The 27,479-nt window shown below is 43.8% G+C and overlaps 3 protein-coding genes across 11 annotated transcripts in view; 2 read left to right on the top strand and 1 right to left on the bottom strand.

Annotated features, from left to right (window-relative positions):
• ZFYVE1 (zinc finger FYVE-type containing 1) overlaps positions 1-3,409 on the top strand; it is a 38,347-nt gene extending 34,938 nt beyond the window's left edge. For all 6 annotated transcript variants that reach the window (XM_068162165.1, XM_068162162.1, XM_068162161.1 and 3 more), the window contains exon 12: positions 1,273-3,409. In XM_068162165.1, coding sequence (XP_068018266.1) covers positions 1,273-1,505 — 233 coding nt within the window. In that variant the 3' untranslated portion in view covers positions 1,506-3,409. The remainder of the gene's footprint in view (positions 1-1,272) is intronic.
• Positions 3,410-4,931: 1,522 nt separating this feature from the next.
• DCAF4 (DDB1 and CUL4 associated factor 4) lies at positions 4,932-24,497 on the bottom strand. Of its 4 annotated transcripts, none has more exons than XM_068162158.1 (14): positions 24,478-24,497; positions 23,564-23,679; positions 21,779-21,876; positions 19,914-20,071; positions 18,374-18,456; positions 17,611-17,713; positions 16,583-16,726; positions 15,878-15,927; positions 14,424-14,503; positions 12,758-12,853; positions 12,556-12,653; positions 11,699-11,875; positions 11,372-11,486; positions 4,932-10,413 (listed from the first exon to the last, which is right to left on the bottom strand). In XM_068162158.1, the coding sequence occupies exons 2-14, from the start codon at positions 23,671-23,673 to the stop codon at positions 10,220-10,222; spliced, it is 1,506 nt and encodes a 501-aa protein (XP_068018259.1). In that variant the 5' UTR covers positions 23,674-23,679; positions 24,478-24,497; the 3' UTR covers positions 4,932-10,219. The 4 variants fall into 4 exon arrangements, with proteins under 4 accessions (XP_068018259.1, XP_068018258.1, XP_068018257.1 ...); XM_068162157.1 differs by having other exon boundaries at positions 24,459-24,494; XM_068162156.1 differs by lacking the exon at positions 24,478-24,497 and adding an exon at positions 24,329-24,452.
• A 185-nt stretch (positions 24,498-24,682) lies between these two features.
• The window catches only part of DPF3 (double PHD fingers 3), a 208,751-nt gene continuing 205,954 nt past the window's right edge, over positions 24,683-27,479 (top strand). The window contains exons 1-2 of the mRNA XM_068162155.1: positions 24,683-24,763; positions 25,157-25,273. The gene's annotated coding sequence lies outside the window, so the exon portion shown is untranslated. The remainder of the gene's footprint in view (positions 24,764-25,156; positions 25,274-27,479) is intronic.

Genomic DNA, 27,479 nt, shown 5'->3' with positions numbered 1-27,479 from the left:
ATTTCCGACTGTGCTGCCTGCAGCGTGTCCTGCCATCACTGGTGTGGATGTATGTTATCCAACTCAATGAAAGGCAGAACAAATCCTTCTCAGTTCAGACAGTACATGCATTTCTGAATGGTTGATTGGGTGACACTGCAGTTTTGGCCACAGCTGAAACTTAAGGTAGGGAAAAGCAAGTGTCTCTGTTAGAGGGTAAAAGGGCTCTCCAGAGGGACCTTGACAGGCTGGACAGATGGGCAGAGTCCAACATGATGACGTTTAATAAATCCAAGTGCTGGGTGCTGCACTTTGGTCCCAACAACCCCATGCAGAGCTACAGGCTGGGGACAGAGTGGTTGGAGAGCAGCCAGGCAGAAAGAGATCTAGGGGTACTGGTTGACAGCTAGCTGAACATGAGCCAGCACTGTGCCCAAGTGATCAAGAAGGCCAGTGGCATCCTGGCCTGCATCAGGAATAGTGTGGCCAGCAGGAGCAGGGAGGTCATTCTGTCCCTGTACTCAGCACTGGTTAGGCCACACCTTGAGTACTGTGTCCAGTGCTGGGCCTTTCAATTTAAGAAGGATATTGAGACACTTGAACATGTCTAGAGGAGGGCAATAAGGCTGGTGAGAGGCCTTGAGCACAAGCCCTATGAGGAGAGGCTGAGGGAGCTGGGGTTGCTTAGCCTGGAGAAGAGGAGGCTCAGGGGAGACCTTCTTGCTCTCTACAACTACCTGAAGGGAGGTTGTAGCCAGGTCGGGCCTGGTCTCTTCTTCCAGGCAACCTGTGAGAGAACAAGAGGACACAGTCTCAAGCTGTGCCAGGGGAAGTTTAGGCTCAAGGTGAGGAGAAAGTTCTTCACAGATAGAGTTGTTAGCCATTGGCATGTGCTGCTCAGGGAGGTGGTGGAAAAGGGATTGGATGTGGCACTTGGTGCTGTGGTTTAGTTAGTCATGAGGTGTTGGGTGACAGGTTGGACTTGATGATCTTTGACGTCTTTTCCAACCTTATTGATTCTATGAACCTCTGGAAGAGTCTGAATAAAGGAAGATGCCACCATTTAAGGAGAAACAATCTGTCCCCTTGAAGAGAGGCAGAATGTGGGAGAATGGCAGAATGACCTACCTGCTACACTGAAGTACTCTGTCAGTAGGTCTTCTTCCCCTCAAAGGCAGTAGTATGATTTGCAGTGTGTGAGTACTTCCTCTGGAGTGCATTCTTGACATGTTCATATTCACAGATTATTTTCTCCTCCTCTCTCTCACGCCCCCCACCTCCCTTCCTCCACAGGTCTGGTAAAAGATGCTGCTCGACCTGCATACTGGGTACCAGACCATGAAATCCTGCACTGCCACAACTGCCGGAAGGAATTCAGTGTCAAGCTCTCCAAGCACCACTGTCGAGCCTGTGGCCAGGGATTCTGTGACGAGTGCTCACATGAGCGCAGAGCAGTTCCCTCTCGTGGATGGGATCACCCAGTCCGAGTTTGCTTTAATTGCAATAAAAAGCCTGGCGACCTTTAACCCCAGGCCTTTCTCCAGATCTTTGCAATTCCTTATGTTCTCAGGGTTACAAATGAAAATATCTGGTCTCCCTTTCACCTCCTCACCTGTTACAGCCAGAGTGCATGTTTCCAGTTTCTGGCCTCCTCTTGTGTTAACATCCATCTTGGAACGCTGGGAATGAGCTTATGTTCAGCCTCTAGGTTTTACTTTCAAATTAACTGGGGAATAGAGGGAGCTCCCTTGTAAATGAGCAACCCAAAATCCAGTGTATTTTATTCCAGTTGAAAGAAATTGTATCTCTCTCTCATATATATATCTCTCTATGTATAATTTAGTATATTAAGAATACGGTTGGCTAATGAGCTTTGAGTATTCCTAGTTCAAATGATGGATGGTGTTGTTCCTTACTATACTGATCAGATTCACGGCCTGCTGAGTCTTCTGTTTGGAACGTCTTGCTGATCACAATGTCCTGTGAGGAAGGTTTCGACTCTGTGCTGCCAGGGAATCTCCAATGTTGATGTGTGAGTTACACCTGGTAATTCAACCAACCCTGCATCTGGAGGTGCTGTACTTCTGGCTGTGGAAGATTAAACCCAGGTTCATTATCAAGTTTGTTTGAACTGTGATATGAGCAGTGATCTTGCAGTGCAAGAATTATCAAGTTGAAATAGATGGAGTTGAGAGAGACCAGTAGAGCTCTGAAAAGTAAAGCAAATTATGTATTAGAAGACAAAGCATTCTGATTTTGCCGTTTCAACTTCAATACCAGATCAAAAGGTAGCTGGGTCTTGCTCTCCCTGACAATGTTCTCATGTACTCAGGTTTTCTTCAAGTTTCTCTGCCAGCTTGTTGGAGTTAAAAGCTTCGTCCAGAGCAGAACAAGAGAACAAGTTATGTAGGCAATTCTGAAGTATGAAGTTTGAGTTGTTTGGGTTGTGATGACTTTTCTCCTACTTTAAGTGATCACAGAGTCTCTGGAGCCTCTGTGTTCTCAGATGTGGATGCATAGAAATTGCACAGGTTTGACTTCTCTTTTTTCTAATAATACAAACTTATGAATCCACCTGGAAAATGGGAACCTTCCTTCTTTGCTCCTAGCAGCTGGCACTCACTGGACTTCATCCTTTAATAAAAGGACTGCAATGAATTCACTGATTTTTATTATCAAAAGCACCACTTAACCTAACTAATACTGTCTTGTACTGTGGATTTGTGGTTCCAGTGATAAGAAGTAAGCGACCATTGTGGATTAAACTGCCTAAAATTCTCCCTTTTTGGCTTACATAAACAAGAATTCTTCTACCACAAGAGTCCTCTCCCCTTGGAGTGGCTGGAGTTTGATGCAGTGTCCTGGAACTGTGGTGTTTTTTTCCCCCAGCTTATTAAGTGTGCTCTTGTGTAGATGAGTGCCCAACACCCTGTTTTAGGACTGTATTATTAAATTAACTGCTATAAAAGACTTTATCTGCTGAGCAAGGCTACTGACTTTTTCCTTGTAACAAGTGGTTCTCGCTTTGTCCCTGAAAGAACATTCTCACAAAGTGATTGCCCCTTTGCAACTACATCCAGCCTCCACGTGGAAGTAGACTTGGAAGATGTTCCAGGACACCTTCGGTACTGGCCGAGTTCACTGGGGACTGTCTAATGCCTTTGTAAGCAAAGTCTGCCATAACCTCTCAGTTTCCTAAAGGAGGGCACGAGCGGGTAGGAGTCCTCTCTTAGAAAGGCATTCTGCACATCCAGCATAATTCTGTGCTTCAAAGTATTTTTATTTTTTTAATGAGTGAGTAACGTGGTCTTGGTTTGTAGGCTGTGCCCTGTGTGCTGTTTATGCATGTAGCTTTACTACCATGTTAATGCACAAAGAGAAAGCAGCCATGACATTCCTCGTATAAAATCTTTGGCATCTGTTTCAACAACTTGTCTGATTTCATTTTGTTTTTTTTCCCTTGTCACAGCCAGAATTACTGTTCAATCACAGGGAAAACACTGTCTAAACCTTTTCAGTACACATGTGATCTTGGTAACTCAGCAACCTGTCAATATGCAGAATCTGCTCTTGATTGATCATCCTGGAGCTGAACCTTTCGTGCTGTTACCCAGCAAAACAAAATCTTGCATAGTGTTTAAACTGCAGCAGGCTTCATGTTGCTCTTTCTGGACAAGGGTGAGGGGATTGGTTGGGTGGTTCTTTTCCAAAAGGAAAGAAATATCTGTAAAGTTTCAGTTCACTGATAGCCCAGTGCTGTCTGCTATTAACATGTTAAGCTTCAGTACATGGAAGGGCTCTAAACGATGTCTGTGGACAGAAAGTTCTACAGGAAACTTAAATGAAGGAAAGAGAAATCCTGAAAAAACATCACTGAAGTAAATAACGTGGAACCATCTTCTAGCTGGGGTGGGACTGTCAGCCTGGAGACAATGTTTGTTCCTAGCAGTAGAAACCTGTGAGTTTTATTCCTAAACTCTAGAAGAGAAGCTTCACGTACAGGTGTTGGTAGCACCTACCCTGAGTGAGCCTTCGCAAGAGAGCTGTCAGCAGATACCAGCAACCTCGGCGGAGCTCTGCAAAAGCCCAGGCTTATGAGTGTTTCACAGAGGCAGTATCAGACAGTTCTGACACTAATGCAACTCTAGTGTAAAAAAAGTCTTGTTTATAGCTGTTTTCTAGGAAACTTCCAGAAGAACACTGAGTTTCACCAAAGACAAATCACTCACTTACTACAAAATTGCAGCTGGTCAAGATGAAAGTTTGTCCTTTAGGTCAGCTGAAGTTCTCTGCAATGTTAACATTTCATCACTTAAAATCAGCATGTTGTCTTGTGTGATGAGGTCACACAGACTGCTGCTCTTCATCTTTCTGCTTCCACTATGCCCACTCCAGTGAGTTTAAGTACAGCTATCACACGGTATTTTGCAGCCTTTCTTTTTCATGTTTCATTGTCAACTGATGTTGTCAGTCACTGCAACTTCACAAATCGTGGCATTGTCCTTGCATTTGATTTATTGCTGATGGCTGTAGTATAATTTGGCACCAACAGCCACAGCTTTGCCTGCCAGTAATTTGAGAACAGAGTGTGATTTGGACAAGTGATAGGACTGTCTGGGTTTTGTTGTTTTCCATGTCCCCTCCCCACCCCCTGCTCTGGCTGAGCCCTTTCTTGGTAAAGCAGTGTTGACATGTATGTTGGCAGTCACAGCACGCAGTGCGGTGTAAAATGTTTTTGTTCATACTGCAGGCACATCAACAATCAAATCACGACAATGCCAAACTACATAAAAATGTACTATGAGAGCTTTCAAAATCAACACTAAAAGTAAAGCTAAAGTAGAAGGGCAGCTAGTCAGTTGTCTTAAGCCAAAATTAAAGTGCATTCAGCTTTTACATTTCATTTTTATTGGGTGTAACTCAAGTCAAAAATAAAGCAAGCCAGACAGCAGTTTTATATAAAAGTCTTTATGTAGGAAATGTCTCAATTGCAGCATTGCAGAAGTTCTAATGTCAGGAATAGCTGGAGATTTTGAAACCCTCCCATTTCTGACATTTTGAAAAGCTGGCTAAAACTTTCCACTTTAAAAGGCAGTTTTACAGCAGCAGTAATGTAGGGATGACAGTGTACAGATGACGACTTGTCAGGAAGGCATCAGAGTGCTTCACAGCTACCATGATATTAATAGAACGGCAGATAGGAAAGAAGTTGTCTGCACAAGAAAAGGCAGGTGATCTTGATTCATATTTTCAGATGCTCCCAAAAATGGTTTATCAACTTTTTGTGCCTTGGCTTCCACTTTGAAACATGAAACTAATTCATACAGTGCTTTAAACATTTGGGTCAAGTATCTTTTAACCCCTAGCCCCTCTCCCCAGAACCCCTGTCTAGAAAGGACTTTGGGTTGGTCATGGTGTCCCTATGATGTGTAGCATCTGCAAGCAGTTCCCAGCAACTGAAGGTTTGGGGACCAAAGCTGAGCTGTCCAGTGCTAGGTTACAACTTTTCTGAAAACAGCTCCAGTAAGGGGACTTCTTGAGAATGCTGTACACATTCAGGTTTGAATTCTCCCTTGCTTGTAACGAGTGCTTAGTTTTCCACTACTGTTAGAACAGGTCTCTCTAAGGTCAAAAACGTAGAAATGCCAGAGCAAAACTGTGACTAGTAAACTAACTTGTTTAAGAGGTTAAAACAAACCAACAGTTTCAGTATTCATCAGGGTAGAGGGGCATGGACTACAATAAACAGGGGCCACTAGAACCACATAACCCCCCCACCACAGAAGACACAAAAGCAAATCCCCTCGCTGCTTCAGACACTGCAAGTAAATTCTAGAGCTTTATAATTTTCTACCTGTTATGTCTAATAAGTTTGTGAACTAAAGGTTTTGGTTTTCTATCAGGGGTGAGAGATGACTGGTAGAAGCAGGCTCTATAGAACAGAACAAGGGTGGGACTGCAGCTCTGGGACAGTGATGTTGGTGGGAGGGACTAGCAGTTGGGTCTGTGAGGAGAACCTAGTGGTCTGCCCCAAGTCTTGCTCCAGCAAGCAAAAGGGACCAAACAAATCATGTTTGCTGGATGAGGGATGCTGCAACATATCTTGGAGTGCAGGTATGGACTTTCTGAAGTTTCCCTGAGTACCTGCTGAGAAGCTGAGGCAAAGAGAAGTGGTATTTTGATACTGTAGCAAAGGCGAAGACTGCTGCACAGTTCTGCCCTATGGTCCTAGCTCTTGCTGCGTAATGAAATAGTTGATTTAATAAACTTTAGCCAGGGCCTGCAGGCTGCTTGCTGTTTATCACTTGAGCCAAGCTGCCTCTCTTGCCCAGCTTCTCCTTTTTCTACTGCTCTTGCAGGCTCAATTAGAAGAGCTGGCTGCAAAAGCACAAGACAGTGTGTGCATGGGGCTCCTGGAAACAACAGAAAGCAAGCGGGTAGCTTTTAGGAGTTTTGCCTAAAGGGGCACAGAGAAAAGAAACTATCTTCAGTTATGTAAGATGCCCTCCTGCCACAATTCCTACTTGTGCTTCCCGTGGTAACTGGGTCCAACTGTTGCAGTCTTGTTCTTCCAGAAGAGGCATTGCTGGAGATAAGAGCACTGGACAGCATTTAAATGCTAATTTAAATTTTGGAATCAATTTAAGATAGTTTATGGTCTCTGGGGTTTGCTACCTCTAAGTGTTTGAACCGCACGTGTTTACTAGAACTAATATCAAGACAAAGTATCTTCCAACTCAACTGCCCATCAGATGCAGTATGAGGAGTTTGCAGTGGGATGGGGTCAGCTACATGTGTTTCTTGAGCAGATGCATAGTTGCAGCGTGCATTACTGAGTCAATGCAAATGCTTTTGAAAGTTGAGCCGCAAGCATTGATCACTGTGTGCAACAGCAGACGTCCCAGATTAACAAATAAGCAAGACAAGTTGCAGAGTATTTTCTAAACTGAAAAGGTAAGCAAGCCAAGAATCAGGTCTCTTGCTTCTCCAAGGGTAGTTGAGAATGGGAAGAGCCTGTAAGATTTACTGTTTGAGAACAAGGGACACCTGGTCTTATAAACATTATCTGTAGAAAGAAGAGAGGGCACAGAATATATTGTGAGCAGCATCTGCTCTGCTTTGTGCAAGAAGGGAGGCTCTGCACAGAATGGTAAAGTCAAAGGTAGCTGAGGATCCACAGTTGTAAGGAATTAACAGCTCAACCTGCCTATGGGGAAATGAGAGTTGGCTATTAATGGCACACATATTTGAAGGGTTTGGATGTATACTCAGACAGCAAAGAAACTGGTTTGGGTATTTGCTGGGATTCATCTTTCATCCTGATTACCCTTGCAACAGCTCTTTTATACAGAACATAGTTGCATTGCAAAGTTAGTACACTGCTCCCAAGAGGGGAGTTTTCCTGCACTATTGTCTCCTATATGGATTAGTGGGTAAAAGAAATACAAAGAGAAGATCATCACACTTAACACTAGAAAGCAGTGAGCAGCAAGAGCTGCTGAGCAGGTAGGCTCAGGGGAGACCTTATTGCTGTCTACAACTACCTGAAGGGTGGTTGTAGCCAGGAGGGAGTTTGTCTCCTCTCTCAAGCAACCAGCACCAGAACAAGAGGACAGAGTCTCAAGTTGCACCAGGGGAAGTTTAGGCTGGAGGTGAGGAGAAAGTTCTTCACTGAGAGAGTTGTTAGCCACAGGAATGTGCTGCCCAGGGAGGTGGTGGAGTCACCATCCCTGGAGGTGTTCAAGAGGACGTGGCATTGGGTGCCATGGTTTACTCGTGGGGTCTGTGGTGACAGGTTGGACTTGATGATCTTTGAAGTCTCTTCCAACCTTGGTGATTGTGTGTGATTCTGAAGACAGTGAGAGGGCAGGATAAAGAGTGGAGCCCTGCAGGACTGAGGATTTTTTGTAGCACCTGTCCTTCCTCATCCTTGTATTTGAGTAATTCACTTATCCAAAGTCACTTGAAAAATAGGAGAGGAGTGCATTGGAAGGATGCAGAGGAGCACAGGATATGCTTAGGTTTGCACTGGGCTTGTGAAGGGAATCTGCCTCTCTTGGACTTGCTATGCAGGGCACTTGTTCAGAGACACATTCATGAAGTGTGCTTGATGGTATCAGGTCCTGGTAGGGATGCCGAGGGATGAATTTGCCGCACCCATAAGGTCTCAGCTCTTGGAGAGCTCACACCATAGCCTCACCCCTGCTAACAGTGCTGTACTCATGCTGTAATTCCTACTTCCCCTCTATAGGAAAAACACTGTATGACTGATGGAACAGTTGTGCCAACCCCCTGGTTTCACTGCAACTATTCCTGTTCACTTACAGCCCAAGAGCTTTCTTTGCATGTACATCCCCTTTAGTCTGCAGCAGTACTCCTGCAGCAGCTCCTCAACATACCTACTGTTTCCCCTCCTTCTACACCCAGAGCAGGTAACTCTGCTGGAAAATGTTTCTGCTACTCAAGTGCCTTCTCTGCCCTTTTGAACAGGGCAGAGGGCTCTAAACCCCAGAGGCTACTAAACCCCAGAGCACTACAGGCACAGGCCAACACATAAGAAAGGCAGGAAGGGCCTTGGAAAATGGATTAATTATGCCTACTCCAAAGATCTGGTGAAGTGAATGAGGTAGGCAGCCAAGAGGCAACTTTTAGCCCTGTTTCTTTTTATTCCTAGAATGCAATTTAGTGGAGAAGCTTTGATGAGGACTTGCAAGCCCCTCCCTAGGATGCTCATCACTGTCGCACCCCTCTGCAGTGAAGGCACAGATGGTAGCCCAGGTGTGAGTGCTAGGCTGGATAGAGTCACCAGCCACACTTCTTTGTGCACATGTGCAGCCTATTCCTGATTTCAGGAGGCACTTGGAATGCAGACACCCAGCCCAGCTCCATCTCACTGGGCCAGCTGCACACAGCTTCCATCCTGACATGCTGTGCAGCAAGGGTGTGATTAGAACCTGTTTGTGTGCTCAGCTGCTGGCCTGCCAGGACCCCCTGGGAAGCAGCATGTCTGGTGACACAGTTGTCCAACAGAATGCTTCAAGTTGATCCCAGGATGAAAAAGCAGTTTCTGTGTTCCTTTTCTAAGATTTTGGGAGAATGGGAGTGCAGCCCCACAGTAGCCCCATCTCATTCATGAGCACCTTTTACCCCCTGGCAGGCTTCTAATCTTGTCAGTGGTTCCTGCCCATACTAGCTGCAGGATGGTCTTGCCCAACCCCAGCTGGTTACCAGGAAGGAGCTGGAGGTAACAGGGCTCCATGCAATGACAATTGTTCTCAAACACAAGACAGGGTCAGCCAATTGCTGAGCCCTGCTGTTCCAAGTCCACAGCTCAGACCTCTGTATGCAAAAGCCCTGACTCTGCACATCCCAGAGGATCTGGTTTGTCCACATGGGGCTTGTCTCCTGCTCCAGCTGCAGGAGCAAGCCTCCCATTCCAAATTGCTGACCAGACTTCAGGCCACAGGTGTGGCCTTTGTTAGGAAACACTACAGTAAACTAACAGGAACATTCAGCCTGGTCCTTTCCTTGGACCAGGAAAGGAGCTTTGTTCTACACATGCTGCCTTTTAAAGGGAATGGTGGTGGGGATGGCTACCATCATCTGAAAAGGACAATGTTCAGCATGGCCCAGCTCCAAGGGCTGACAGTGGGGAACAGCTGCTCTTTGGACTGCTTCCAACCACAAACATAGTAGAGAGAGTTGAAGCAGGGTATAAACTATGAACAGAATCTTTTTGTCAAGTCCCATTTCAGGGGTTTCAGACTCTGCTACAGAGCACAGACCAGACCAAAGCTACACCAAAGCCTCACAACACCTGTAACTTCTAGTGTCAACCTCTTGCCTCCTACCTCTGCTAATCCCCTCTGTTGCACCAGTCTGCTTGCTTATGTATACAGATGGAACCACAGCTACAAACTAGGATCAAGTTAGAGCAGACTTTGGACAAATTCAGCTAAACTGAGCAGGCCCTTACTCAAAGTTACCAGCTTTCCAAAGCTTACAGGTAAATTTCAAAGAGGCTGAATACTGCCTAACAAGTTAATCAGCATTCAGCTTTTATTTAGAAGATGTCTGTGTGCAGCAAGATTTGCTAAATCTGCTCAAGTTCAGAATTTCATGGGTCAAGCAAATGCAACAGCAGCACACAGTGACTCAACAGCAGGCTGACTGGTGCAAAAACTCTGGAGTCATGTACAGGTTGGCAGCTTTGTAGACCAGGTCTAAAGAGAATATTGGGTCAGTTATAGGAGAAGTGGTAGAGATCCTGTTTGACAGCCATGAGTAAGCCAGGAACCCCTCGGCTACCTCCAAGTCTTGAAGAAAACACCACACTGGGAATGGCATCTTTGGAGGCTGGGTGGGGAGAAGGGATGGTTCTAAGTAGCTGGGCATCTTGGAGACTCCAAATTCTGGTGTAGCAATCCTGACCAACTGGAACGGAAAGGACACACGGATTCAGCATCACACACTTTACAAGGCTTTGCAAGATTATCATCACAGAAGCAGGTCTGTGGGGGAAAAGTCTGAGCATTTCTACAGGCAGTAGAGGCAAAGTGCTTATCAGTACTTTCTGAAATAAATTCTGTGCTGAGTACCATGAAAGTGGGAAAAACATGCCTTTCCTGTGAGGCTGCAAAAGGTATGATCGGTCAGTAATGACAGTGCTTTCCTCTTTATCAAGCTCCTATGCCAAAAATGGGCAGAACAACTCACTGCCAAGTTAACAAGAACTCTTCTTCTGTCAATAACCAATCCAAAGAGAGGAGGTCACTATGTTTACAGTGACATTGTGAAACTGGGCTATACTATGAGGATTGAGGGGGTTTGATTCATTTCCTGTTACCTTTCCTCCCCCAACTCTAAAAAGCCTCTAACAAAACCAAAACCAACAAAACCCATAACGTCTCAGACTGTAGCCAAGTATCAGTGGTCCAGGCAGCTTACAAGGAATTAGACTTACCAGCCAATGCTTCAATCCATCACCACAGCACCCAACACACACATATACAGTTCTCAGTCTCTACATAAAGTTATCATCAAGTCTTCTGCTTACAAATTGTTGCTCTGGATTTCAAAATCAAGAGTTATCTGCCCTACTCTCGAGACAGACTCTGTCAGGGACAAGGGGACTTTTGCAGGACAGAGCAGCTAAGGCCAGTGAAATGCTATGTGGGAATGGTCACAGTAGGTGTGCAGCCATAACACTATTTCTTATTACATATTATAGTTTATTACAATAAGTCTAGGACTAAATTTCTGAATTTTAAAGAATGAACAGCTTTGCAGTTTCTAACAATTGTAGCTAATAAATGTTCCTCAGGCACAAGAAAACTGCTGTGGATTTTCTTACACACTCTGCAAATAGAGGGGAGAAAAGTCAACCACCAACCTGCTGTAAGAAGTCCTTCCTCCTCATTTACATGCACCGGGAGAACAGTGCTCTCATTGTGATGACCTCTGTACTGTTTCACACACTTGGCTGTTCTCAGGTCCCACAGTTTTATCTGCAATTTGAAGTAAGCAGACTATGAGTTAAGTAAGCAGAGAGCACTGGTTGATGAATAGGTGGTTTTGGAAGAGGACCCACATATGAAACTGCTACTGGATTCCAAACCACCACTCAAAGTACAGCAAACTGCCCTCAGGACAGGGATAAGTAGCTGTCAGTGCCTAAACAGTAAAAGCAGCAAAATACCCAAGCACAGCAAACCCATACCTGGCCAGCCATATCTGCTGCCATCAGGTAGCGTTCGGCCTCAAGAAGGCGCAGAGATGTAACTGCTGAGTCGTGGAACAGACGAACTGCTTTCCAGCTCTGGCCCTTATGGTTACGCTGGCGCACGTCAAGGCCAAAAATCTCACCTGAACGGCAGCCGTTGTATAGCATCGGTGTCTAGAAGGATCCAAGAGGAAGAAGCATGCTATGTAACATCTGGAAAGACCTTGTAAGTTACAGGCAGAATCTATGCCAGCCTTTGGAGCTCTCTTCTGCAGCTGTCGAATTATCTTGTTAACACAGGTATCAAGAACCAGAGTTTTTATCACAGACTGCAACATTTCTCAGCCAACTCATTAGTTCCACTCAAACCTCTCGAGCTGTGCATGTTCAGGTACGCAGGAAGGAGTCTGATGTGATGGCAAAACAGGAACTGAAATTCTCATATTCTGATTTCACCCTTCTCACTAAATCTTTGTGAATAGGCCCATTAGTATTTTAGAGGGGTTTTCTCCCTCTTGATGGAGACAATACGCTGAGTGTTAACAAAATGAGGTCATTTGCCATAATCAAAACAGGCTTACAAGGCATTATTACTATGCTCTTTGTTCTTCCTTCATTTCCTTTCTATCTCTGTACAATTAAGGAAAATTACCCCTTGCCACAGAGTCTGAAATCAATTAATCTTTTGTGTTGCTCTTCAGTTGTGTGCAAGCCTCAGACCACATTAGCTTCAGCAGGAACTGTAATCACAGCCTTATTTATGTACAGCACGACGTGTCTCATCACAAAGAGAACAAAGGGCCCACCCATGAGGCTGGGCTCTGAACAAGGGAAGGGTGTTGGGTTGTTCTTACCTGGGTGGCAAACTGTTGTGCCAATACATCACTGACGATGTTAAACGTCTGTCGATGGCCTGTCACTACGTTGGTCACAAGAACTCGTCGTGTCAGGCCTAAAGACAACAGATTATGTTTGTTTATTTGGGTAGCAGCTGGGAGACTAATGCAAGCAGTCCTTTCCACTGAGAAAGAAGGAATTGCTAGCCTTGCAGATCACCTGTGCTGAAGCAGTTGTCTGCCTGGGGATTCAGGCACCAGGCACAGGACCAGGCAGTGGATATCTTGAAGCTGCACAGCATTCCAGGGCGATCTCCTAGGAGAGGAGCAACACGTAAATGTCCATAAAATATTAGAACAGGACAACAACTTAGAAGGCTTCTCTGTATTTCCATGCTTCTTTCAAAATTTCAATATGAAGCACAGAAAATGTTGCCCAGTTAGTGTACCTGTGCTACACAAGAGACAGTAAGCAAAAGTGGGACTTCATGACTGTAAGATGAAGACTTCTAGTCTATACAGACAGATGGTTGTGAGAGATTGTGACATTTATTCAGTAGTCAGAGGGCTGAGCATGGTAGGGAAGAGAAAAATCTTGCTTGCAACACTAAGTAAGCTATTTTTTAAATACAGGTGGGCTAGAAGCACGAAACATCTACTCTATATGTTAACCAAAGCCTAACCTCTATGTTCTTGGCCTGCCTGTTTGGAAAAAAACAAAACACCAAAACCAACAACCCAAAAGTTTGAGTGAGTAGCAATATTCTAGGTTTGACCCTTATGTAGCTCCTGTGCAAAGACTACTAGTGGGCATAAATTTTAAGTTCTCAGTTTTTCCTTCCTTCATGGCACATCCACCAGGATCATACATTAGTCAGGCAGCATGGGTGACAAGTCTAAAACACGTGTTTAGACAGGTTAAATTCTACTTTGCTCCCAGCATCTATCTAGCAAGGTTCCCTCAAACAACCAATTCAGGCTAGTGAAGTCAGTAAGAAACTTGGAAATACCTAAGATGGTCTATAAGAAATACCTCACAAGAGGTCTCTAGTGGAACTCTGGGCACCTAATTATGGTGAAAGGCTTAAAATGTTTTATAGGCTAGTAGCCATCCATCTTCAGTGACTCTTCATGCTAACTCTATGCATCTTCTTGATTGGGGTATTTTTGTGGCTGCATGAATAGTATGATATACGAGATTTAAAATGGGTCTGTAACTGTTATCCATTACAGCCTTCCTCTGTATATTCAGAATGACCCTGTCTGAATGAAAAACAGGTTAGAGGACTGTGTTACTTGAAGAAGCATGTTCTGGCATCAAGAAAGTCCAATTAATAAAGTCCTCCCCCCCAAAAGACTGAACAAACTAGAATATAAAGATACAGCTACAACCATCAGACTTAAGACACAGGAGCTTGTACAAAGAGCTATAGCCCAAGACTTTTACCAGCTTTTCACTTTTGATTTCACTGAGCATACTTGAGTAGCTGTAAGAAAAGGGACTTAGCAATGATTCTAAGTAGCCTATATGGAAAACTGAGTATTTGTGTGCAACTTCTGAGTATTAGTCACAGGCCAGGCTACTCATGGACAACTTCAAAGCTTAACAAGTGGGGGAATTCTCCTGACAAAATACTAAACCATCAGCAGCTGCAAGTAAACTACTGCTTTGGATACTTTTTGTTAATTAATTCTTAAGGCAAGTTTTCATCTGTTCACTTCAACTGTTTCAGACTTTCTGAATTTTACAAGAAAACAACAGTCTTGCCAGCTGCTGTTTTTCAGAAGAAAAGTGTGGAAATAATCTTCCTTTTGTGCTGTTATCACATTGTAACTGCTGTCAAAAAATAGAGGGGAAAAAAGCCCCAATAACAAAACCACCCTACCTGGGTTAGTGCTGCTGAACAATGATGCTGGAAGCAGACTGGCACAGCCTGGTGTTTCTGCAATTCCCATGAGACACAGCTTGCTGAAGGGAGTTAAGGAAAACAAGATTTCTTCCTAGAACAGAAGAGGCTGCCTAACATTTATGGCTGGGAAAAGCAAGATGCTCTGACACAGCCACAGCTCACAACACTTTCCCTTCGAGCCCTTTGATGTACCTTATGATTTACAATTAAGTCTTTGGACTTTCCTTAGCTTTCATAGGAAAGAGCCAGAAAGAACTCAAATTCTGGCTTCTGTATTTTCACCATTGGAAATACAAGATAAGAGGAACGCCAAGACATCTTTCTAGTGATAGAAAAAAATCCATGGTTTACATGGATCATCTTTCTCCCCTTTAGTACATACAGATGACACTCCATTAATATAGAACTGTCTTTCATGGAAGGAAGTTGGAAAAAGAGAAGCACACATTGGGGAAGCAAGGAAGACTCATTTTAGATTAAAATACTTTATAAAGATTATACCAGGCATAAATAGCATCTGAAAGACGCATTTCGATTTCAGTGGGGTAAATCTTGTGAGAGGAAAACATGAAACAGTGAAACAGAAACAATCCCCAACTCCTAACCAGCTGTGAGCAAGCCTGATGAGCTCCTGCCACCTTCTGGATAGGTCCTGAATTGCGTTGCCCAGGAGACATGACGCACATTTCATAGTATCATAGTATCAGTCAGGGTTGGAAGGGACCACAAGGATCATCTAGTTCCAACCCCCCTGCCTTGGGCAGGGACACCCCACACTAGATCAGGCTGGACAGAGCCTCATCCAGCCTGGGCTTAAACACCTCCAGGGACGGGGCCTCAACCACCTCCCTATGTAATTCAGACCACATCTTCTGCCTGCCATCTCCAACGTTAAAATCCCCTTTTCTTCCTCTCTTCTGGGCTCTGTACCATCCATTACTGCTTCCTCTACTACAGAATCAGCGTTCCTCCTGTTCTGAGACAGGTCTGCAGAACGTGCTTTGAAAGTTGCAGGGCATGATGCCAATGGATTGCTTCCATTCTCCTCTCGCCTCAACTAGTATGGGGATGGTTTACAACAGAAACCAGCTGATTCACTTTCTCTCTTGTCCTTTTGCCTCAGCCAATTCCTAAACATCAGATCATTTTGGAAATGGCATCTACACTGTTAAGAAGTCTCCAGGACAGGAAACATAGTCTTTCATTTATTGCTACATTGGAACAATTCTGCTTAGATCTGTATCAGAAGCCATACATCTGGTTCACCAGCTCAAACATCTTTCAATAGTTAATCACTTTCTCCTTTTTCCAGAAAACTTAATTTCTAGAGCAACTACATGAGAGAGCTTCCTGGAAGTTAGTTGTTCTGTGCAGTGTGATGCAGACTTGTGAAAGCCAAACTGAAATGTTGCTTTTTATAAAAAGGATATAAAACATGAGAATCTGGATGAGTCAGTGATGCCCAGCACACAGAGTTCACCTTCAGACACAAGAAGACATACTAGTTTTGTTATCACTTACTCCATTTGTGAAAGGGTATTTCTATGCAAAAATGACATAAAACTGCCTGGGCACACTTCCTTAGCCCACTAGGTAGCCCAGTAAGAGGATATGAGTCTTTTAGCCCCATATTTCTCTTAAATGCATGAGACAGACACACTGAGAGGTCTGTCCAAATGGACTGAGGCACCAAGCACATATTATTTAAGAGATTATCCTTAACAGAGTCTGATCTTGAAGAGATTATGAAAGCCTGTTTTAAATATGCTTGATGCTCTAGAATAACCACATTTCCCCACAGTCACTTTTAAGAAAGGAGCATTTAAATCTTAGTAGTTCCTGGCCCTCAGCATCAGTTTTGTCAGCTATGGCCAAGTGCAACCCTGAAGTAAGCACTGTCCTTGGAAGCTGGAACATAATCTTCTGTTCCCAATGTAGCATAACATTCCTGACAACTAACAGTGATACTGAGGACTTTCAGAGACAAGTTTACTCTGACTTTGTATTTATCCAAGCTTCACATTCCTAGGTTCTTCTTACTCCCTTCCACCAACTCTCATGCATTTCCACTTGCACCTCCCAAGCACAGCATTGTGAGTGCAGCAACAGAAGGAAGCAGGAACAGAACACAGTACTTTGCGGTTTGTGAAGTAGAGGTTGTCATACATCTCCACAGTGAGGGACTCCTTCCCCAGACCACGGAGGTTGATGATCCCATATTTGCATCCTCCATGCTCTACATCACTCACAGTGAATATCCGTTCACAAGCAACATCTGCCTGCAAAAGAACAGCTTACTGGTCACACTCAATAGAAGCTTACAGGAAAAAGCAGCTTGAGGGAGCTGCATTAGGTCTAAAATGAAACAGCACATAAATTCTGATCCCTTTAACACCATTCCCTTTTCATTCATCTCTAGAAACACTGGCCAACTCCTTTTTTATGTATGGACAGGAAAAGACACGAGTAAGAACAGGATTTGCACAGATGTAGCAGGTTACGGTAGAGGACTCAGACCAAAAATTTAAACCTTAAACATGGAATTCTCCTGCTGTTGGATCACGGCAAGGAGCAGGAGAAAAAAAGGCCGTTGCCACCTTTCAATTTTTATGACACTAACTTTCTGACTTCCTTCTGGCTCCACATGCCTCTGCAATGCTCTGGTTACAAGACCAGGACCTGGTCCTAACAAGCGTCCTACATAGACTATGAAAGGTACTCACTTCAGAGACCTCTCTTCCATGTGCAGTACCATTGAAACCAGGAGAAACTGGTTCATGAAATGTAACAGGTTTACAGATGTTTACACAGATTCTCTGGAGCACAGACTTCACTACTCTTAAAAAGTCTCTCCCATTTCCCACTTCTTTCTCTTAAATCTCTTCACTCTCCCTCCTAATCCACTCAACTCCTGTTTATTACCAAGGGAACATGTTGATCAACTTAAAAAAACCCACCAAAACCAAACAACAATAAATCACTTTCATATCCAACCTTTTTATCATTTTCCTTTCTAGGAAAGGAACAGCCTCTTACTATCTGTTTAAATTTACCAAGCACAGATTTTCAGACTCAACACAACAGAGATCTATGGGATCTGATGACAAGATCACTGAAGATGGGGGCTCTCTTTATCACAGTTTGAACACTTCTCATAACATACCACAATTGTTTTAAAATTGTTGGTTCCAGCAGCTGAGGAATCTGGACTATGAATTTCAATCTTCTTCCTCTGCATGCAGTTCACTTTTAGTTCATGGACCATCCTGTGAAAGCAGGTCAGGGGAGAGGGGTGGGAGGGGGAGAGAGAAGAGTTCAGGTAAGCCTAGGTTTAATGCCAAGGAAAAGAATTCTGGATAGGATATCCAGAACTGCTTCTCGATCACAGAAGATAAAATGCCTGAAAAACTAGTGTGCTGCAATTTCCTGTATGTTACCCATGAGCATGTGCCTCTTCCACATGCCTGGAACTGCATCCGGTTATTTTGAACCCCAGCACACCTTCGGTAGCAGAAACAGCACAGCAAGTCACCAACTTGCTGCCTGCACTGTTACTGAATCTGAGCTCTCCTGCCTGCTGTAATGGAGGAGGCAGGAAGAATGGTCATGTCAACTGAAGAACAGCCATCCAAAGAAAAGCTGCACTGTATGCATAAAGCACCATGGGGCAAAACACCATAGACACAGAAAAAAGAGTGAAGTTTTAAACTCCATTTATCTGAATTGGGGAAATTTATTCTTTGTTTGAATCCTCATCTTTTTAGTAACCTGATTATGAAAGAATAGAACTATTTTTTTTTTATTCTGAGTAATATGGCCCTCTTTGTCCTAAGTGGGACAATGAGAAATGCAAAAACCCTGACAGGAACAGTTGCACTAACAGCAGAACTTGGTACTGCAAGCAGAAGAAAATCAAATCGTTGTACCTGCAATAACTTCTGGAGCTGAGCAAACCCAGCTGCCTTTTCTGTAGCAGCACAGATGAGTTCAGTCCAGCCCTTGCTGTTTTCTGGAGGAGAACAACATTAAAGCGTACTCAGTTATTTGCTTGTCCACAACTCAAACATGGCTGTGGGCCTTTGATGTTTGGGCTATTTAGGCAACTTCTTCCTCCAGCCTACATACATTAAAATTTCCAGAACACCTGTAAAACACCATCTCCTCAGACTACTATAGGAAGCAAATAAGAACATATTCCTCTGAGAAACAAAGTACTTCTATGAACACAAAAAGTGGAGGAAAAAAAAGCCCTCCAAGAGAGCAGCCATTGTTTTCATTTGACATAATCAGCAGTACCACCTTGGGGTGTAAGGTCACCTTCTGGTTTCACCAGAACACCTCACATTCTTAATATACAGCAACTCTTTTCATCACAGCAAGACTTCTATTAACCATGCAGTCCTACTGCTGCACCAAACCACTTTTCCATTCTTTTAAAAGAATTTTCACACCATTGCCTTCTGGGGAGATCAAAGGACAGAGTATTTTGCAGAGCTGCAGAACAAGAAATCCTTTTGATGATGTTCAGACAAAGCAAGTATTTGAGAGTCAAAATGTTCATACCTGGGAGCCTAACTCAGATGGCCAATTCAACAGGCAGATTTTGAGAAGAGATGCATAGCTAGATCCCATTAACAGCAACGTGGCCGCAGCTTTTTGGTATCTAATGAAACCTACACTGCTCATGGAAACAGCTAAAACACCACCACTAAAAAAACCCAAAACAACAGAACCAACAGTAGCACTTTCACAGGGAAGACTGAAGTGCTAAATAGCTGGGATAGACAATTGTGTTACCCGAGGAGAAAAATACTGCTCACTTCTTCCAAATGACAGTGCATTTAATCTGAGCTCTGAGATGCAAAGTCATGACAGCTTTCAGGTAATTAAGATACATCTTTGTTGGGTAATTTGCCCAGATTACAGATATGCATGACCAGCATTAACCCTGCTGTAGCATTGTGTGATGAGAAGCACAGAGGTTTTCCAGCTGCAAAGATAAGATTTGCCTTGATTTTACCTGGCCAAAAAGCTCTTAGTGAAAAAGCCATTTCCACAAACTACCATTGGTATTTTTCCTTCAGGGACCAGGAATACAAAAGCAACACATTTATTAAACACGTGGAAACCTTAAAATTAAGGCCCTACTTTGCTAATTCAAGGCAGGGATTTGTAACCTGGAGTCCAGTGTCCTAACTCAACTGTAACCATTGGACAATCTGCAATTCTGAGCACAGTTTCTCTCTCTCTACAGATATATTTTTTTTGGTAATGACTTGCTTTAATTCCTGTGTGGAACAGCCAAATAAAAGGCTTCAAGGAGTATAAATTCTCAGCAGAAAGAAATTTTCATTTCTTCAGACAGCTTAGGGAACTGTACATAGTTAGAATTGAAAGGCTTTAGTTTATAATTTGTCTTGGGCTAGAGCACAATAAAGCCTAATTGCATTCTTTTTCAGAATGTACCTTCTTTTGTTTTTCTTCCTCTTCTAAGAGTCTCAGTCTTTTGCATTCCATTGCCTTGTACTCAATGCTCTCCTTGGTGAGTGGGTTGTAGTTATTATGTCCAGGCAGCAGGCGAAAATAGCGGTTCTTTTCTGAGTCATAGTAAAATCCTGGCAGTTCTTAAAGGGGGGAAAAAAAAGAGGGAAGGTGGGGAAACCCAGACAAAATCAGATGCATAACCAAGTTAGTCTATTGCTCTTTGACACCTTGCATCTTCATGGGAATGTCAGCCACAACGGTCAAAGCTCTTGTTCCCAGGTGGCAAGCATGGTACACAGAGTACGAACTGATGGCAGGCGCTTAAGGAAACAAAAGATTATTTTTAGCTTTCAAATGCAGTGCCCTTACACAGGTACAGAAGGGATGTCACCACTGACCAAGATGAAATTCAGGCAGATCAGAGAAGCAGGGAGGAAAGGTTTTGCTGCAGAAAAAACGAAAGACCCTTCTTCATAAATCAGACACAAGGGAACACTCTTGGTGAAAGACTAGGTAGGGCAGCTCCAAACAACAGACAAATAACTGACAATGCAGCATTGCCCTAACTAGAATTAAGTGATTCACTTCCAAGAACAAGCCACTTTTCTTCAATACATGGGAGAGATTGAGATATAATCAAGAGTACATTTGGACAATATATAGAGGCTCCTTCCAAAGGTAAACTGGGATGAGAGAGACATTCTGGTTTAGTGCTTCACTGCCCAGGTAAATTGATGGAGGCAGACAGGTAAAATACTTGGACAGGTTCATAATGGTACATTGTCTCGAGACAAAGGATTGTTTTCAGAAGAGGCGAGTGTTAACGTTTTGTTTCCACAGGTTTTGTTTAAACCTTTATCTACTACCAGAGATTGAATTTCAAGTAATCTCTTTTTGCTGCTGTTCCCAATTCAGCTCCTTGTCAGCATCTTTTAGATTTCAGCTTAGCAACAAGTGACCAAAGGGTATTCAGGTCATCAGAAAAATAAAGTTAGTAAATGAATCAATAAGGTCCATAAAAAGCACGCTGCATTTAGTGTACAGAACCTGATTAGACATCAACAACTGTTGGGTAAGATACATCTCCTAACATACTCACAACCTCTTAAGCACAAAAGGGCGATGTACAAAAAAGGTCTCTTTAAACTCTGGCTTTATTTCTTGCTAAAAGGCTAGAGTCCACAATGTTTCAGGACTCTCCTGTTGTGTTGTCCTGTTTCAGGACTTCTCCTGTCTCCACGCTCCCACAGCCTCAGCTTTTGCTAGGGTTGTTTAAAAAGTCAGGAAGCCAGAATGCAGATGTGACATTCTCCTCAAGAGCACTGCATCATCTGGTTTCACCAGCAAACTCCCTGATAATAAGCAAACATTTACCCAGGCTGCATTTCTTGCAGACCCCAAAAAGCACTGAAGGCATAAAGACAGATATTTCCTCCACCCCTCAAAATGGTGTATTTTAAAAGACTATTACATGTATTTTTAAAGACTGTTACAATTTTTTTTACAAGCTCTCTAAGTTTCTTTGCTTATGTAATGTTTCTCTTGAAAGATGTATTTTAAAACATCTTCAGTCCAGATGAGAAAAGAAACAGAGGTTGTTTTCTTCTTTCTCTGGAGGGAGATCCTGAATTTTACTCTTTTCACTTTCTATTAGCCTGGCTAAGCACACAAGCTTTCAAACATGAGACATGCCTGCGGGCCTCAAAGTGCATTTAGCCCTGCCTTCTAGATCCTCACTTTCTACACCTTGTTATGTTAGTTTTCTCTACTTCTCCTGTCATACCATACTTTTTTCATGCTATCAGCACAGAGACGCCAATTTCTGACCCATAAATATGGTTTCTTACCTGGTACTACAGAGTTCTGTGTTAAACTGGATGAAGAAGAATCTTCACTACTGCTGGGGCCTTCATTCACTGGGGTCTGTGGTTCCTCCTGCTCCAGCCTAGCAAAACAGGACTGCTTCAAGATAGGCTCACAAATGTTCTACACATCCCTCTACAAAGGTTCTAGAAAGCAGCTTGTTACTGACATTATGAAGCACAATTTTGTGGAGCTGTGATAAGGTGCTTGGTGCCATGGTTTAGTTGTTTAGGTGGGTTGGATTGGTTGATGGGTTGGACATGATGATCTTGAAGGTCTCTTCCAACCTGGCTTATTATTATGATTATTATGATTCCATCATACACTAACCCATGAAGCAGTGAAAATATTCAGCTTAAAAACATTTCAAAACCAGCAGAGATACCAGCACTTTAATTACTTGCTAAAATATTAGAGGTGGCTGACCTGCAAGTGCCTTCAACTCTTTCAGCAAAAGATTAATTCTGGGCATTTTACCACATGCCCTGATTAGAAGAAAAGCCCACCCTTGAAAACATTCAAGTCTTCACAGCATAGAGACAGTACGAGTTAAACATCAACACCAGGTCAAAAATATTTTGCTGTTCTCTTTGTAATAAGAATTTCATTGATGAGGCTCAGAAACATGCAAAATAAATAATAAAAAAGGTTTAATGAAAATTCCAGGAAAGACAAGTCTCTTCTTTTGGCGTAAAGATCATGGTTTAACAGTGTAACTGCAGCTTTCTCCTTTTTGAAGGAATTTAAACGGGCACATTCAATTCTGATGAGCAAAACTCCACTGGGATGTTTTCTGAATCACTCCCACAATTCCCACTTTTTAAGACAAGTCTTACTGCACATCATCATCCTAAAAGCATTAGGACAAGATGTTTTGGAAGAGTCATGATTTAGTGAAAAGAGTACCAGCTCTGCTACCCTTTCATTATACAACCTTGAAAACAAAGGACCTAAGTGATCTAGAGAGAGAAAAACACCCCCTGCCAAAACAAAGCACTCAAGTGTACAGCTTTTTAATAAAATCCTTTAAATTCTATATTCACTCCATTAGGGCCCATTTGCATTTCTAACTTTTCTTACATGAATACAACTAATGGGGCAATTCATACATATGTGTGTCTTTCTCTCAAAACATATTTAAAACCCCCCAACTGCTTAAAGCATTGCAGCAAAGAACTGGCCTCTTTTAATGCTGCAAGGCATACTGAAGAACATGAGAAAGGGGGAAAAAAAAAGCTATAAAAGTAGTTCAAAAGCAGGCAAGTTTAAGTTCTAAACCTTAAACTACACTTTTATGAAAGAATCAGTCTTCAAGGCAGTGGAGTATTCCTGAGATCTTGTTTCAGTTTCCTGATCAGCTAGATGTAGTATTATTACCACATTACTTAACATGCCTTCAAACTTCCAGGAAGGTCCTATAATGACAACTTTTACATGAAGTAAGTAGGCAGGTGAAACGAAGTACTTGTAAACATGTTCCTTCCCTGAACTATCTTTACATATTGATGAAGAGTTTATGGACCACGCATAAATGAAAATAACTATCTCATGGAACACATCAGTTTAAAATCAACATACAGTCATGAACATAAACATTTCCAGAAATCAATGCAATTCCACTCCCACTAGGAGTGAGGGATCTACCAGAATTACTGTCCACTAGCTTTTTAGATAGCAACCTTTCCACTTCTTGATAGCGACTGTTCTGCAAATGTAGGCACAACATCTGAAGGCTTAACCCGTGCAAAGCACAAGCCACATACACTTGCCTTTCAGTACAGTTACTGCGATTTGGTCTTCTGTACCGACGGGGACGGTAGCTGTGCTTGTGATTATTCCATCCATGCTTTTCTTTGCCTCTCCAGTAATTTCTCTTCATCTCTACCTATGAAACAAACATATACACACATACTTCAATGTAACTTGCCTAATATACAAGACAGGCTCTTAACACAGCCTGTTTTCAACCAGTTTCAAATAGCTTCGCAGGTGGCCGAGAGGTCAAAACCTAGAAGGCGCACCGAAGGCAATTATTTACTTTTAAACAGAAACACCTTGAGGTCCAAAAGACATCAAACCGTGGAGAAAACAAAGGCAGACCACCACCACCGGCCGTTTGAGAGGAGGCCGACATGAGCAACGGCACAGCGCGGACCCCTGCTGCCTGCAGCACTACTACACACGCGAACTTTGCCCAAGTTCACCCCTTCTCTGGGCGGAGAAGTCCTACAGCCAGGCCGAACCCGGTTGTCAGCAACAGCCACCTCCCTTCCGAGCCGAGGGGTTCTCTCATCACGGAGACCAGCTGAAGCAGCCAGCGGCGGCCTGCCCGCTTCCACTGCGGGCCCGCCGGCCCGTCCACCTTCGCCACGGGCCCAGGCCCTTCGCTGCCCCCGTGAGAACACGGTGGGACGAGCGGGCGGCCTGCCCGAGAGTCCCTTCCTCAGCACGGCAGCCAGGCCGGGCAGGAACCCCCAGACACGGCTTTATGAACGACCAGGCCTACGGATCAGCTACACTAAAAGCCTGCTGACCTCCTAACCAGGCCGGGACCAGCTCCACGGCTCGCCTCGTCGCACCGAAAGTAAAAGCCCCGCATACGGACGCAGAGCCCCAGACAAACATTCCCCACCACCCCCCCTACAACACTCATCCCTCACACACACCGTCTCCGGCGGCGGACCTCACCACTTCCACCCTGCCGCCGAAGCCCCGCCCTCCCCCTTGGGAGCACCTGACTGGCCCTCCTCCCGCGCCCGCCGCCTGACGGACATCTCGCTCAGCAAACCGCAGAAGGCCAAGCTGGCGCGTGCGCCTGGGTCGGGTCGTACAAGTAGAACCTGAGTTGGGGAGGACCTGTGAAGGCGGGCGGGTTGGAGTTAGAATTTGGGCTCTGTGAGGGGAAATAACCGTTTCCTCTCTCGGGTGGGGTTGCGGATTTGCAGGGCACGGTGGGGAAGGAGATGGAGGTATGTGTTTCTGAGAGATGGGGAGACTGAAAGGGTGCCGCTCCTTCCATTCTCTGAGCCTTGCTGATTAGAGGCCATCCTCTAGCTCTGGGGAGCTAGAAGTTGTTACAATAGCTGTAAATTTATCAAGAATTTAGAAAAGAAAGTGATGCTTTTAAGGTGAACCGCTTATCAGAGGGTTCTTGATGCTAAAACAGTTTTTGGGCTTTCTGGGCAACAAACAGGTAGGTGATCTGGAGGCAGTAGTACTAGGGCAGCTTTGGGACACGGCAAGCAAGCAAGGTGGGAGAAAACAAAATCGGGTCTGTAGCAGTCAGTAGTAACTCCTCAGTCGGTCAGCAAAAGCTAAAACTGCAATGAAAGGGTGTGCTGATAACTGCCCTCTTCTTACAGATGGAAGGAGGTCCTTCTCAACCTCTTAGGAAAGGTGTCCTTCAGCTGGTTTTGTACAGTGGCCTTCCCCTTCCTGCTTATAAAGCGTCTTGGGAGTAAAAAGTTTAAACCAATACGGTAAAAATGCCTTTTTTTTCATCTAATGAATGGTTAAGATTGCAGCAAAACATGAGCCATAGCTGACTGAAAAATTATGGGAAACTGAAGTTTTTGTCTTTTTCCTCCCAGAAGTTCAGGGGTTTGTTATTTTAATAATTTTAGATGAGAAAACACCAGTACTGGGGAAGCTGGCAAGGGCGTGATAGTTGTTCCTTTGAATGCTTAGGCCTTGCAAAAGTTTGCTATGGTTACTTGCCAGGAGAGTGTTTTGGGGAGGGGTGGGGTTGGTAGGATTCTGATCTGTCTTTCACTCAGACTGTGGTTTAAGTTCAAAATGCAGAGTTAAAAATAGGCTGGGAAAATATGCTTGAAAGATGCAAACAGCTGGAGAGTTCACCTGCAGCTTGTATAGTGGGTGAGCTTTACAAGGCAAACCTCAAAATGGTCTTAACTCTAAGGCATTTCTTGTTGGTTAGGCCTATTTTTCATAGTATCATTCAGGGTTGGAAGGGACCACAAGGATCACCTAGTTCCAACCCCCCTGCCATGGGCAGGGACACCTCACACTAGATCAGGCTGGCCAGAGCCTCATCCAGCCTGGTCTTAAACACCTCCAGGGATGGGGCCTCGACCACCTCCCTGGACAACCCATTCCAGGGCTTCACCACTCTCATGGTGAAGAACCTCCTCCTCACATCCAGCCTGAATCTCCCCACCTCCAGCTTCATTCCATTCCCCCTAGTCCTATCACTACCTGAGATCCTGAGAAGTCCTTCCCCAGCCTTCCTGTAGGCCCCCTTCAGATACTGGAAGGCCACAATGAGGTCACCTCAGAGCCTTCTCTTCTGCAGACTGAACAGCCCCAACTCCTTCAGTCTGTCCTCATAGGACATTCATAATGCTTTAGTGATACTGATCTTTAACCTTCACTAGATAATTTTGATTTTTAATACAGTAACAGGAGAAGAGCAAAACTTCCTATAGGAAGCTGGTACTTGGTGCCATGTGTTAGCTGTTTGGGTGGGTTGGATTGGTTGATGGGTTGGATGCGATGATCTTGAAGGTCTCTTCCAACCTGGTTTGGTTTATTCTAAATTCAGAAGGAATCAGCAGCCCTTTCTATTAACTTTTTGTTTGTGAAGTTGTTGATAGCCATCGCTGGTGAAGACTGGATTCAAAGTGATGATTTATTAGGACCTGTGTGTAGATTTGGTGCTGATACATGTGTGGACAGGGTTCTGGGGAATGTGTTTTTCCTGTTTGCTGGCTTATGGCATGTAATTCAGAGTGTCTGAAGCTTTACAAGCCATGTTATATAATCTGTTTCTTTCATTGGGTTTTGTTTCATCTTTTTAATTTCTGATACCGGTGAGCGACGTTTCAGGTTCTGTGACTACTGTGCTGCTTGTAAGCTGTGGGTTAAATGATTTTTTTTCCACTTGTATCGCATATACTGCTTATGGAAATTCATAATCAATAATAGGGTGGAAGATACTTTGGAGATAACTGGTTTTCTGTGTATATATTTAAATAAAACACACATGCTGCCCCTACATTGTTCCTCAGCAATTGTTTGTCTAACCTCTTAAATCCTTTTGCTTTACTTTATTCTGATTGTTTTATTGTATCTCACTGGAATGTTTTCTGATGTGTTACCCAAATGCTTACAGCTGCAGTTTAAACCCATTACTGGTACTCCTTCTGCCTTCTATGGATATCCAAACCAATTTATTATCTTGCTCTCTGCAGCCATATTCGAAAATTGGTAATGCTGTCCCACTTGAGTCTTTTTTCTGCAGATTAACGACTGGCTAAAGAATGCCAATCCACTTGGATATTACAGATGACATCTTTAAGCTTTGATTATTCTTGCTTCATTTTTGGACCCTTTCCATGATGAGGACATATCCTTGAAGTGCTTCCCAAAACTTGGATATACCACTCCTTGGCTGAGGCCTTCCTAGTGCTGAGTGTTTTGCAGGCTGTACTCACCTTGAGAGCTGTGTGGTGTTTTGCAGCTTCACCAACAGCCTTAGCTTGAAGGTTGTGGTCAAAAGGGATGTCGGAAGTTCAATCTGAGAACTCCTATGTGAGCAGCTCTTTCCACTCTTGGTTTGCCTGGATGGGCAAGGAGCTACTGGACACACTATTACTTAAAAGGAAACTCTACAGGAAGTGGAGAGAAGGACAGGTAGAACAGGGGGAATATAAGGAAGCTGCCCGA

The sequence above is a fragment of the Melanerpes formicivorus genome, unplaced genomic scaffold, assembly GCF_026170545.1.
Source record: "Melanerpes formicivorus ecotype bairdi unplaced genomic scaffold, bMelFor1.0.p_v2 SCAF_62, whole genome shotgun sequence".
NCBI classification, from domain to species: domain Eukaryota; kingdom Metazoa; phylum Chordata; class Aves; order Piciformes; family Picidae; genus Melanerpes; species Melanerpes formicivorus.
Note: the sequence above shows the minus strand (reverse complement) of the source record. Positions and strands in the feature narration are given on the sequence as shown.